The sequence below is a fragment of the Calcarisporiella thermophila genome, assembly GCF_041956535.1.
Source record: "Calcarisporiella thermophila strain CBS 279.70 unplaced genomic scaffold VTP21scaffold_10, whole genome shotgun sequence".
NCBI lineage: Eukaryota > Fungi > Calcarisporiellomycota > Calcarisporiellomycetes > Calcarisporiellales > Calcarisporiellaceae > Calcarisporiella > Calcarisporiella thermophila.
In genome coordinates this window covers 304,467-317,555 of record NW_027192200.1, presented here as the reverse complement: position 1 = coordinate 317,555, position 13,089 = coordinate 304,467, and the positions used below count along the sequence as shown (strand labels likewise).

Genomic DNA, 13,089 nt, shown 5'->3' with positions numbered 1-13,089 from the left:
GGAATGAACCATTTTTGGATCTCATAATGGATGCAACATGATCAATTGACTGAACCTTGCGCTAATCATTATTAAATTTCCCAAAATTGATAGATCGCCATGGTCAGATACGCTGCTACTCCGGCTAACCCCGCCAAGAGTAAATTTCTTTTCATTTTTTTTCCCATCACTTGATCCACCAGAAACGTGATCAAAATACTTAACGCATCCTGTTATTTGTTTTTGTAGTCGCCAAAGCTCGGGGCTCTTACCTCCGCGTCCACTTCAAGAACACTCGCGAAGTTGCCGCTGCCATCTCGGGCATGAACTTGAAGAAGGCGCTGGCGTACCTCACCGCGGTGAAGGACCACAAGCGTGCGATCCCCTTCCGCCGGTTCAACGGTGGTGTTGGACGTACCGCCCAGGCCAAAGAATTCGGCACAACCCAAGGACGTTGGCCTGTGAAGTCCTGCGAGTTTGTGGAGGGTCTCTTGAAGAATGCCGAGGCTAATGCTGAGGTAATTTGATTTTGCGTGATAAAAGATCCTGTTTTTGTAGAGAACTTGTATTAATCTGGCTCTTCTTCAGTCAAAGGGATTGAATGTTGACTCCTTGGTCATTAAACACATCCAAGTCAACCAGGTACGTGGTTCTAGCACTTGGCTCTACGACTTCCTGCAAGACGAGCGGCATTAATTGATTCCCGGATTTTCTCTCTTTTTTAGGCTCCTAAAATGCGCCGCCGCACCTACCGTGCTCATGGTCGCATCAACCCCTATCAGAGCTCGCCCTCGCACATCGAGATTATTGTCGCAGAGGAGGATGCAACAGTGGAGCGGGCAGATGACAAGAAGGTTACCAAGCTCAACGCAAGACAGCTTGCCCGTGCCTCCCGTCTCAGGGCCCGCGCGTAATGCCTCCTGTCCTTTAATCTCGCCCCGTCTCCTACTCTCTTCTCTTCTCCTCTTTATGTTTTTTGAGTTGCTTTCTGAAAATAAAATATATACAAGATCAAACATCCAGACCGCACTTAACACACGTGTTCCGTGACTGTGCATCCACTTGAGAGTGCATTTTTATTTGTCCAACCGAAGGGGTCTGCACCTCTGCATCATTTTCGGCCTAAAGCAATGTCATTTGAATTTACACAGCACTCGCATCGCCGCTACAATCCCCTCACCAATACATGGGTACTGGTGTCTCCTCACCGTACACAGCGGCCTTGGCTGGGACAACGTGAGGTTCTAAACGAGGACAAGCTGCCGGAGTACGACTCTGGCTGCTACCTTTGCCCTGGTAATTCGAGAGCCAATGGCAGCAACAACCCGATATATGAGGATACTTTTGTGTTTACCAATGATTTCTCGGCCCTTAAGGCCGACCAGCCGGATAGCAATATCAATAATGACGGTAAATAATGAAAGCAATCTTCAAGTCGATTTAGCTTCACTGAATTGCTTATCTTTGGCGGGGGGCTTCTTCTAGATCTCTTTCGCGTCCAGAGTACCCGGGGGGAGTGCAAAGTGATCTGCTTCACTCCAAAACACAATCTAACACTTGCGGAGCTTCCTACTAGCGCTATTACGCGCATCATTCAAACATGGACCGAATTGTATCAAGCCGCCAAAGCCAACCCAGCTATAGCTCACGTTCAGATTTTTGAAAACAAAGGGGCCTCCATGGGATGCTCCAATCCTCATCCACACTGCCAAGCATGGTGCCAAGACAATATACCTGAGGAGCCTGCAAAAGAAATCGCAGCTCTTCTCAACTATCGCCAAGCAAAGAGCGGGGCTTGCTTGCTCTGCGATTACACGCGCCAGGAACTCGAGCGCAGAGAACGAGTTATCTGTGAGACGTCGCATTTTGTAGCCGTGGTGCCGTTCTGGGCCGTTTGGCCGTTTGAAACCCTCGTTCTCGCTAAACGACATGCCGGCAGCTTGGCAGATTTGTCGGACAGCGAAAAAGCCGACCTGGCAAAAATAATGAAGAAAGTGACCGTTCGATATGACAACTTGTTCGAATGCTCATTCCCATACTCGATGGGCTTTCACCAGGCGCCTGTCGATGGTAACGTTCATGAGGAATGTCACTTGCACGCTCACTTTTATCCGCCTCTGCTTCGAAGTCCTACCGTGCGAAAATTCCTTGTTGGGTAAGCTATACCAGAGAACTTCATTTTTCTGAGTATTATACTTAATGTTATTTTTTCATTGTGTAAATGATAGATATGAAATGCTGGCTGAACCTCAGCGTGACTTGACTGCAGAGCAGGCGGCCGAGAGGCTACGACAATGCTCTGAAGTCCATTATAAACAGCGTTCGTGACCGTCAGGCCCTTTTCCCTCTCTTTCCCGCTCTTCCCTTCTTCCTCTTCGGGTTCTCATATCTGTAATACGTCCGCCCTAACCCAATACGAATTTTTTCATTTCTTTCCACTCGCCTATTCTATCACCATTTATGGAGTATTATTTAACATCATTTCTTATCCTTGATCATTTGCCAGGATTAACTAGAGTTGGTTTAACTCAAGAGGAGCCGAAGAATCTCGCGAAATCTACCCGAGATAAATAAACCTTAAATTGTTTGGGCTTACTCTATTTTTCCCGAATTTTGCAGGATTTGTGGGCTGAAATAATGTCAAACGGCTTTGGCTCGATGTATTGAGAGTTTGGTGAGAGAATTGACTAAATGGCGGTGGTCATATTTGGAAATGTTTTGAAAAATAACAAAAGAAAAAGACTCGATTACATAGTTTGAGAGAAAAGGAGACAGTAGAAAAAATAAGATGAAATATACAAAACTACTCCGGCTTTTTCCCCACCTTTAAATAGGATCCGCCGCTAAAGTATCGGTCGTTGGCCTTCTTTATTTTCTCGGCTGCGGCGGTAGGATCCACGAACTCCATTCCCTGCACAGGGGTAAAGGTGATGGAGGTGGAGAGGCCAGATACATTGCTGGAGGAGGTCCACTGCTTTTTCTTGGGAACTTTGGCTATAGTAAAACACATCGTCAGTCAATATTCGTGTAGTAGGCGTAAGGAAAGGAGAGAAATAATCACCTTTGGTTCGCAGATCAATTCCTGATCCCCTGATTTTGCCCACTTGATTTCCAATAAGCCCAAGTCCCTTGCTATCTTCGAAAGCGGAAGCTTCATCCTCGGCCACTCCAAAGGCCATCCGGTTCTGTGCTCTCCGTAGATCGGTCATCGCGTATGCTTCCTTCTGTTTCCGGACCCTAAGAAAGGAAATGAGAAGGCTCAGCATGTGCTCAACGCAATAAAAAAAAATAAAGCTCATCCAGAATCAGACACTTGCCTTCTACCACCTCTCCTTTTTCTTGGTCCCTCGTCTGGTACCGGAAGAGCTTTGACATCTTTTTTGGGCGGAGGCTCTGTCAACTTCTCCAATTTTTGCTCGATGTCCTCGCGCATTTTACGCCCCTGGGCACCGTTCTTGCTCTCGTGAACGCGATCAATCCGTGCAGCAAGTACACACTTGGCGGCCAACATCTTCTGCATTTTCATCCGCAAATCGGGGGGTGCCTGCATGCAAATCTCGGAGTAGTAAATGAAGCCGGCATGCTGTTTCATGGTCACACTTGAGAAGCCAGTCGAGACTTTCTTCTGTGCTCCAAGAACTTGCACATTGCATGCTGGCATCTTGGTGAGCGCCGTGAGCCCTCCGGCTGCACCTAGAAGTCGGGCAGCCGTAGTGCTGCCGACGACCGCTGTCAAGTTGGGGGCGATAAGAGACATGCGAGATGCGACGTATTCCATAATCTGTATGTCCAAAAAAAATAAAGAGGTCACCACTACAAGAAGGAGATGGAAAATAAGGTGAGGCGTTCTACCATTTGTTTTGCAGCGTCTAAAGCAAGGAGCATGTCACATGCCTCGATTACAATTTTCAGTTGCTCCTCTGACAAGGGGATGCCATTTGTGGTAGTTGCGGTCACTGAGACGATCATGACGGTAGAGGGGGGAAGAATGGAGTGGAGGTCAATCGACGCCAAGTCACTTTCGTTTTTGATTGCTCTGACGGTTCGGGCATATTCGATCGGGTTGGTCACCAACCCCTCAAGTTCCGGGAATTTGGATGCGTAGTGATCACGAATGAACTGTAGGAGAAATGGTGAATAAAGCCTTACAACCCAAGCTTTTAGAGGAAGGAGACAATTACCTTGTGTACGAGTGCAATTTCGTGGTCAATGTTCACTGTTAATTCGTTTGCTTGCACGATTAGCTTGTACTCTGGATCCTCCTCCACCGGCCCGCTTATGTGCGTGACGTTGCGCTGTTCTGCTTTATAATGTTCGATTTTCTAAAGGAATTAAGGGGAGATCAGTAGGAGCTTAGGATCAGGGTAGACAAAGCGCAGAATCTTACCTTTAGCACCTCTTTAAAGCTCTTACTCCCTAACAACTTGGCAACGGACTTTACGTCGTTGACCTTGGCAAGCATCATTTGCTCGATTTCCTCGTGCGATGAGTGCTCCATGTTAACGTCAGCTTCTGGCTGATCTTCGTCCATTCGATCTCCATTGGCAGCGATCTGTTCCGATTCCATGTGATCGTACCCCTCATCATAGCCCTCCGCTCCCTGAGCTTCCTCTTCGAAAGAATCAAGATCGGCCAAAAGCTCGTCGGCGAGGGACATGTTGGTAGAGGATTCAGTTGACTGATTTTCAGATCAACTTTGACCAAAGTGATATTTCAAATTAATATAAAGTGGCACAGCAGCGATGTTCTTTGAATAGAGGTGCGAAGAGAAATAGATCTCTCTCTTACAGTGCTGGGCAGAAATGCAGGCTCCAAAGCAGATCTCATCGCAAAAGAATCTCGTGGAAGAGAGCTACCACAAACGCATCGATGAGAATGTAGATCAGCTGGCCGAGGCATTTGCGGATATCATTCGCGTTTCAGGGGTAACTCCATTCCCCACCATCTTACTGCGCAAGCCTTAGTAACTCTTGTTCGCTTATTTGTTGTGTCTAGATCGAGAATAAGGACAGATTCAAAATCTCCCAAGAGGCGTACCAAGTAGAGTGCCGTGCAGCAAGCATTGTAACTATTTTTTCAAAACGTCTACTCTTCTAAGCCATATTCCTTCACAACTTCTCTTCCCCATTGTTAGGTGAATTCGGTCGAATCGCTTCTCTCTCTCATTGCCGAACTCAAGCAATCATTCCTCCTGAACGATACACACACCTGGGTCAACTCTGCCCAGAAACGTGTCGAGGCGCTGAGCGCCAAGAAATCTCATATCAAATCGCGATTAAGCTCCATACGGGACGAGCTTGAAATGGCCATTGCCGACATGGAAAACGCATATTATTTTGTGCCAGAGCAATACACGGTTCCGGGAGAGCATTCGTGACCAGAGGGAGAGAGTTAAATAAATTTGTAAATAGTTTACACACAGCCATTTAAAAATATAATAATAAATTTAAACACGTATCAATGTATTGGTTCAATGTATTTTAGAAAAGGGGGAAGCAAATCTTCGCCTCAATGATACGACTATTTGTCTTCATGGAACTTCAGACTGATACTATTCACACAATGGCGTTCGTCGGTGGGGGTTTTGAAGCCTTCTCCTATAAGATACAGAATATTTCAGTCAAGAGCTAGGACAATAGAAGATCCTGCCTCCACAGCACCTTTAAAGACGTGGCCAAGATGCCCGCCACAGGCAGCACAAGTGATCTCTATGCGATTCATTCCATACGATCGATCTTCATGGCGATTGACAGCGCCGGGAATGCAGTCGAAGAATGCCGGCCTTTACAATTATGAATTAGGAATTCCTGGTTGAATACCAAAGATTCGAGCCAACATGAAACACTGAGCTATTTACCATCCACAGCCGCTATCAAACTTCGTGCTCGATGTATATAGAGGCGTTCCACAACCCGCACACCCGTACACACCTGGAAAGCAGAGCAGTTGATGGATTTAGAAAATTCTTTTGCAAATCCAGATGTTCTTCGACATGCACAAACACGCATTCCCATACTCTCTCTCTCATTTTCTCGATCTGTTTTCTTCTCTCCCCCTTATCCCCTACCTTTTTTGTTGAATTTGTTGTATTCGCCACTGCCTGCTGGCTCGGTTCCTTTCAACCGCAGAATGCGGAATTGTTCTGGAGTGAGAATGGCTTGCCACTCTGCATCTGATTTCTGGAACTGACTGCTCATCCTACGAAAATGGGTTGGAAAATGTCGGCGCGTCTGATGGAGGAGAAAATACCGAAGCAAGCCGCGTTGCATTGAATCGCTCCGCTATTAAGCGAGACTTGCGCTTTCTCTGAAATGGTGGCACCTCCCGAGAGTCTAGGTTAGGTTGAAAGAAATCCTCGGAAAATTCGAGCGAAGCAACAACCTATCCCTAAGCCTCCCTTGGCTCTTCTCCTGACTCCACCCAGGGTTACATCATGGCCGTATAAGATCGTTTTGGAAGCACGGTTTTATTCCATGATCATTTTATTGGATTGCTTATCCATTTTATGACATACCATACTCATTATCTTGCCTCTCCATTAACTAGGTGGATGACATAGGTGTGAATATAAAACAAGGAAAGCTCTTTTATCACATGACCCCTTGAAAGACGACTAATGACGAAGGAAATGTACAGATAGATTAGCAAAAGCGATCCGTATAGAATAGTAGAAGGCAATAAGAATAATAAGAATAATAAGAATAATAAAACATAGCCAATTTTTACACTATCTTATAAGTTATGTATAAGCGAACGAAGAAATAAACAAACATGAAAAAAAAAACGAAAGTAGGGGAGAGGGGGAGGGGAGGAATAAAGTAGAGGGGAGAAAAAGGAAGAAAAGAAAAATGCAAAGAGAACCATGAAGAATTTTTGAGGGACGCGTGGGCGACCCAAAAACAAAGGAGGCGAGCAGGGTACTATTGGGAGCCCTTGCGGGCCCCCCCGTTGAATCGTAGCAGATCCGAGAGGCCTTTGGTGATGGCGACGTGCTCCTGCCCCTCGTGCTGCTGCTCCTCTCGGGGCTCGATCACCAGGCTTCGGCGGTACAAATCCATCTCGTCCCTGGATCTGGCCGCCTCGATCTGCTCCCAAAGGTAGGTCTGGACCTCGGCAAGTTCCACCAGTGGATACGGCCGCTGGAAGCGCTGAACCTCCTGCACAATGCGTGCCGTCTTCATGTACTTGTCGAAGTTGATGAGTTGGCGTTGGGTATGGGGGGAGGCCCGGTACGCCGGGTTTCCCTCGTGGATGAAGGTGAGGTCGGAGAGATACACCCCCAGGAAGGGGAGGCACGGCGGCACGAGATTTTTCAGGCGCGAGCGGTATTCGGCGTGGTTGCGCGAGTGATCGGTCGCCTTGCGAAGCTGCTCAAGAATAGCGCGATGCTTTGCGGAGACGAGCTCCCAGGTCTTGCGCAGGCGGCCGAGGGTCGATGAGTTCAGCGCGCACACCACCGCCATCAGCGAGTTGAAGTTGTTCAGGGTCATGAGGCGCTCTCCAACCTTGATCCAGAACTTGAGCAGGGCGGCACGCTTCCGCACATCATCCTCGCTCACCACACTGGCGGCGACAAAGGCGGTGATGCCCGTGCTCAGCTGCGTCATCTGGCGCACATTGGACTCGCCGCGGGAGAACTCGCGGCCCACCAGCTCGTTGGGTCGGATGCCGCAGTACACCTTGCTCTCCAGCACCGTCAGCTGACGCGCTAGCTCGAGCGCCTCAAAATCGACGAGGGCGATGCCCGACCGGTCCTCTCGCAAGGCATTCGCGAGGGACTTGCTAATCACGGGGGGTGGGGGCTCGTCGTCCGTGTCCTTGCCTCCGCTGTTCATGCGCGTGAAGAGAGGGGGGGTGTCCATCCGGTCGACGGACATGCGGCGAGACATGGTAAAACGCTGCCGCAGGGTTTGGAGATTTTCCTGCTTCTTGCGAATAAGTTCGGCCATGCGGACATTCGCGCTGGAAGGCAAACCCTCTGCGCCGGCGAGACCGTTGGCCCACTCGCTGACGCGAGCCAAGACCTCATGGTCTTGCTTCGCTTCCCAATAGGATTCCAGCCAGGTCTTGAAAATATTATACACTCTAGAGAAACCAGAGGGAAAGGGAGAAGAGTGGAGGGGGGAGGGTTAGTACTGGACAAGTGTACCAGATCTATCTGGGTAGTCACCTTAACCGAACAGGGACCAAAACGCGCTGTTTCCAAGTTTTCAGCTCCTCAGTGGATAAATGCCCGGGCGGCTGAATAAGAAATCGCTCCAACAACTGGTCTGCAAATTTGGTGGGCGTAGTGAAGAGGCGGAAGGTGAGCATGAAGGCATCGGTATAAAGAGGATCTGTTCACAGTCGATGGTAAAATGGAAACAGATAGGTTAGTCCAGAGAACCATGCAAAGGAATAGGTGCAAAACCAGATCGTACCTGGCCGAGCGTCGTGCAGCGTCAAGCGCTCCACAAGAGCCTCCAGACTCCCAGCGTATATCTGCCCTTCCGCATTGAACATCACATCTTTCTCATGCTGATGCTGTAGGAACCAGTTGGGATTAGATTCAGCCCGCTCACCGGCGATACTACTTCTTGCATGGGCGGCCTTCAATAAATGGGTCTCAGAGGCCGACATGTCGGAGTAGGCGCGCATCATGGGATACGCGGGAGGTGTCATTTCGGTGGGAGTGAGGGGGCTTCGCATCTTAATGGCGTTGTGCGAGACGGCGGGAGTGGGCTGGGACTGGCGGCGGTCGACTGAGTTGGGGGGAGGAGGGGGTTGAATGCTGAAGCTGTGCTCCTCGGCACGTCGAGACTTACTGTCCCGGTGGTACGATTTCGGCGAACGATTACCGGCTTGCCGTGCGGAGGAGGGTAGAGGCGGGGGGCGTTCTTGCGTGGCCAAGGCGGGGGCCGCCGAGGCTGCAGGAGTAGCCCCAGCCCGAGTCATTCGCATCCGTTTCTCGGAATCGGCCGTGGCCGTACCACTCAGGCTGAATGAGCGAGTGCGGATGGACGGGGGGTTGACGTTCGACATTCGATTGATCTTAGGCGATCGACGTAGGGAAGGCGACCCGGGGGTCGAGGGTCTTGTTGGAGTGGCCGGCTCCTCGACAGTAGGACTAGGTTGCCCACTCGAGCTTATTGATGTGGCAGACGAGGCCGTGTTGGATGAGGTAGTGGTGGAGGTGGAGGCGGCGGAGGAGGAAGAAGTGGTGGTGGTGGTGGTGGTGGTGGTGGTGGCGATGGAGGTGATAGCTGGGTCTTCGGCCGAGTCGCTCTGGCTTCTCCTGAAATTTCGATTCGAAATGACGATGCCGAGGCCGGTTGTATCGGACGTGGATTTCTTTGCGTCCAACATGGAAGCGTCCCGGAGGTACCTCTCGTGCAAGCAATTTAAACTGGTGGCCTTCCGCCCGAGGAAGCTGAGGGTATGTTTCCGTCGCAATCCAGTTTGCGGTTTTGCTCCGCCGTGTTGCTCCTTTCCAAGCTCGCTCCCCACGGAGCCCCGGATGCTGTCACCCATGACACTCCCGGGGGAACCGGGTCGTTCGCCGGACGCGGGCGGATCCAAGCATGCTGCCGTGGCCGCAACCACCTCGCCGACGGCGCGCACCACCCCGGTGCAACTCGTCAGGAGATGGTCGCGCTCGTCCTGTTCCTCTGCCTCATCCTGGTCCTCCTCGGTATCCGATCCGGCCGCCGACTCGGCCGCATACGAGTTTTCAGAGCCCGTTTCGCTGCTGCGCTTCTTGCTGGCTTCTACCGTGCTGAAGGAGCTTGCTCGCGCGGCCGTCACCAAATTTGTCACGGCGGAATAGAGGGCGTCTCTCGAGGCAAGCACGGAGCGGTGGGCAGGATCACGAACACGCCGCTCGAGGCCGAGAAGGGATATGACGTTCTCCACCACGGCGAGTAGGCCACGCACATGGTTGACCGTGTCGCGAGTGAGCTGGATCATTTCAGCCGCCGACGCCGGATCTCTGAGCGAGGTACGCACGTGAATAATAAGGGTGGCGATATGGGAAAGGATTTTATCGTGGTGCTCGGAGAGGATGTTCTTCGTGGAATAAGCGGGGGCGTTGGCGTCAAAGGTGCTGGAAATGGGCCGCGAGGAATTACTCGATGCCGTGGAGAGATTGGATCTTCGATCCCCCTTTTCTCCACTCTGGCCGCTCTCTTCGACCGAAGAGCTAGACAACGGCGGTGTTTGTTGCTGTTGCTGTTGTTGCTGCTGTGACTGCGACTGCGACTGCGGTTGCGATTGCGATTGCGGTTGCGGTTGCAGTTGCGGTTGTGGCTGCGGTTGTTTCTTATTCACCGGAACATTTTTGGCGGACGCAACAAATGCTTTGACGCTATCGATCACCTGCGAGGCCGCCTTCTCCACCTTCTCCAGCGGAGCCGGCGAGTTGTCAGCGGCGGCCACAATAGTGCGGCAGAGCACCACCAGTGATCCGAGTGCGTCCATAAGCTGCTTGCGCTCTTTGCCGAGCGCAGGGAATTGTTTTAAAACTTGGCTAGTGCCTTTGACGGCCCCGGCTCCATCCAGGAGCGCTCGTACTGCCCCGATCACCTGCCGCACAAGCAGTTGGAGCTGGGAGAAGATGCCAAGCTTGACGGCGGTGACGAGAAGGGATACGCTGTGGACGACTTCATTTGCCAGGGAATCCCAGTTCGTGCTCCCGGCCGTGGGGGCAGAGGCGGTGGGGGAGGGAGCGTCGGTGGAGCTGGATAGGGCCACGCTAGTGCGATCAGAGGACATGTTTTCGTCGGACTTCTTTTTGTCGGTGAGTTTTGGAGTCGATGCATTTGAATTCTGTCCATCCATATCAGAAGTGAAAAAGAATCGAGAAGACATTAGACAAGTGTCGACTTGGTCTGCAGGAAGAAAGAGCGGATTACTTACACTGCCAGAGGGAGTTTGATTCTCTTCCATCCCATTCGTGCACCCAATCATCCCCACGTAATTGCTTGGAAACCATCCCCGCCGTCCGTCGACCTCTCCATCCCACCAACCAGAGGTATCTCGCCCAAGCACCTTCAAGATCTGGCCCCGCCGAAACGAGAGACACATTGAGTTTGGATCAACCGGCTGCTGCGGCGAGTAGTCGTGTAGGGCCTGCACAAATTCGGCAGTTTGAATGGTTGGGGTAAGGGGCGGGGAGGGGTTGTTCTCGCCGCGTGCACCCTGCGGATGAAGGGTTGAACCGACCGCGGGCATGGCGGTATGCGAGCGGGAGTTGGTGGTGGAGGGGTAGGAGGAGCCGTTTGTCATTGCGGAAGAAGACATTAGGGATGATACTGTTGAAGAGCCGATGCCGGTTGGATGGGTTGGAGTGTTAGGGGGAGATGCTGATGGGTCGCTGTGAAGATGCTGTAGCGATGGGCCATAACTGCGTGCAGATGTGGATTCGCGTATGGAGAACTGGCGAAGATCCAGCATGCTAGCGATGTGTTGTGTTCGATGGACGCTAGAGGCCTGCTCTCTTTACCAATCGTCTTCTTGCCGAGAGTGGGGATGCAAGGGGTCTAGGAGGAGAGGGGGCCAATGGAGGTGGGCTTGACTAAGCAAGATTGAGATGGGGCAATGGTGAAAGAATAGGGGAACAGGGCTAGAGCAAATGAGGTCAGAAGGAGAGAACGAAAAAATGGGAATTTGAAGATGAAACTTTGATTAGAAAATGGAAAAGTTGAGATGTGGAGTGAGGAATTGGAAATATTGTTTTGGAAACGATAGAACACTGGCGAAAGGAACCCATAAACAAGCCGATGCAACACCTTCAACCCACACACAATCGAAATGGCGGAAGGGAGTTGGAAAAGATTAGAAGGGAGAAAGTGCGCGGAGTGAAAAGGGGGGGGGGGGGACCGAAACTTAGGGGGGAAAAGAGGATAGGGAGGCAGCAGTATAGGGAGGAAGAACAACTTCTGACACCTATACAAAAGGTTTTGCAATCCAATTCGAGGTGACGTTTGCTAATTAAATTCATTTTCCTATTTGATGACAAGAAACTCAGCGATCGCTAAGTTCCGCAGTTTCTCTTTCGGGAAGGCTTTGTGGCATGGCAAACATTAGCAAGCTGCGAAAATCGAATCCCCAGTCTACCTCTGTGCTGGCCCGCCCTCCTGCCAGGTGATAAGCTTGGCTATATTTCCCTTGCCTCGCTCCTACTTGTTCTCTTCGTTAATTAAGCGTAACCACCGCGCCAACTAACAAGTCCCCCCCTCCCCTTCTCTCCCCCCTCTCTTCCCTCGAGCCGGGGAATCCCGCGCATACTTAAATTGCCTCCGGCGCCTCGCTCGTCCCTGCGTCTTCTGCTCTTCTCCCACGGGCGCCGGCGGGCCAAGAGAGCGGCAGCGCTGCGCGTGTTTTTTCCCATGATGCTAGGGGCCGCAGCTTCCCAAGGCCCGCCCAGCCTGCACCACTTGCATCCGCGCGCGGCTCCCGTGCAAAATAAGAAAAAATGGCATCAATCCTCGTTTAACTTCAGTAGGTATTAATTTGTACCACGCGGTTGGGTGAGAGTGCATCGGACTCGCAGCCCTCACCACAAAAAGCCCAGGAACCCCCTGGCCCATGGCGAATTTGTATCAAACTAATTAATCACGGATGCAAAATTGATGGGCTCCAAATTCGCCACGGACCACCAGCCGCGCTCTAATCGCGTGTGTCCAAGACTGCGGCAAAAATTTCAGATCGTTGGCTCCCGCCCGCACTCCCCCCCCCCCCATGACATCACACAACGCCGCCAACCTAGGCCGCCATTAGCCGGCATCCAGGCGTGGCCGACGGACACAAAGGCTTCAACCTGTGATTTGCATCACAAGGCTCACCCTCGGATTTCCCTTTGAGTTTGGGGGGATACGGGAGGGCACATTCACAGTCTCCCGCAGCACGAAATCTCAATCTGGCAATCCCACTCCCCAAGAGCAGCTCAAGTGACGATTGCCCATTTTCCGGTGCATTTCCTTGCCTAATCCTCCCCTTCTCTCTGAAATCGGCCGCTCCCCCTTGGTCGGTTTAGGCAAAATTGCGCGACTATCACTATGGCGCTACAGCTGCGGACATGATAGGTCGGCTGAGGTTAAGAAATTAGGTTTAATAATGCTTAACCGAGATAAA

At 51.3% G+C, this 13,089-nt stretch overlaps 6 protein-coding genes across 6 annotated transcripts; 3 read left to right on the top strand and 3 right to left on the bottom strand.

Annotated features, from left to right (window-relative positions):
* Positions 1–99: 99 nt before the first annotated feature.
* On the top strand, positions 100–893 carry VTP21DRAFT_847 (60S ribosomal protein uL22; the record flags this gene model as incomplete). Its single annotated transcript, XM_069399323.1, has 4 exons — positions 100–139; positions 229–497; positions 568–621; positions 705–893. The coding sequence occupies 4 exons, from the start codon at positions 100–102 to the stop codon at positions 891–893; spliced, it is 552 nt and encodes a 183-aa protein (XP_069251736.1).
* A 216-nt stretch (positions 894–1,109) lies between these two features.
* Positions 1,110–2,307, top strand: VTP21DRAFT_846 (uncharacterized protein; the record flags this gene model as incomplete). Its single annotated transcript, XM_069399312.1, has 3 exons — positions 1,110–1,389; positions 1,465–2,134; positions 2,208–2,307. The coding sequence occupies 3 exons, from the start codon at positions 1,110–1,112 to the stop codon at positions 2,305–2,307; spliced, it is 1,050 nt and encodes a 349-aa protein (XP_069251735.1).
* A 475-nt stretch (positions 2,308–2,782) lies between these two features.
* Positions 2,783–4,636, bottom strand: VTP21DRAFT_845 (uncharacterized protein; the record flags this gene model as incomplete). The annotated part of the gene is made up of 6 exons (XM_069399301.1): positions 2,783–2,973; positions 3,041–3,216; positions 3,297–3,760; positions 3,832–4,098; positions 4,161–4,301; positions 4,367–4,636. 6 exons carry the CDS (start codon positions 4,634–4,636, stop codon positions 2,783–2,785), a joined length of 1,509 nt encoding a protein of 502 aa, XP_069251734.1.
* Positions 4,637–4,781: 145 nt separating this feature from the next.
* VTP21DRAFT_844 (uncharacterized protein) lies at positions 4,782–5,356 on the top strand (the record flags this gene model as incomplete). The annotated part of the gene is made up of 3 exons (XM_069399290.1): positions 4,782–4,904; positions 4,975–5,043; positions 5,114–5,356. 3 exons carry the CDS (start codon positions 4,782–4,784, stop codon positions 5,354–5,356), a joined length of 435 nt encoding a protein of 144 aa, XP_069251733.1.
* Positions 5,357–5,499: 143 nt separating this feature from the next.
* Positions 5,500–6,248, bottom strand: VTP21DRAFT_843 (uncharacterized protein; the record flags this gene model as incomplete). Its single annotated transcript, XM_069399279.1, has 4 exons — positions 5,500–5,576; positions 5,640–5,761; positions 5,837–5,909; positions 6,047–6,248. 4 exons carry the CDS (start codon positions 6,246–6,248, stop codon positions 5,500–5,502), a joined length of 474 nt encoding a protein of 157 aa, XP_069251732.1.
* Positions 6,249–6,899: 651 nt separating this feature from the next.
* VTP21DRAFT_842 (uncharacterized protein) lies at positions 6,900–11,409 on the bottom strand (the record flags this gene model as incomplete). Its single annotated transcript, XM_069399268.1, has 3 exons — positions 6,900–8,064; positions 8,150–8,315; positions 8,400–11,409. The coding sequence occupies 3 exons, from the start codon at positions 11,407–11,409 to the stop codon at positions 6,900–6,902; spliced, it is 4,341 nt and encodes a 1,446-aa protein (XP_069251731.1).
* Between the last annotated feature and the right edge of the window lie 1,680 nt (positions 11,410–13,089).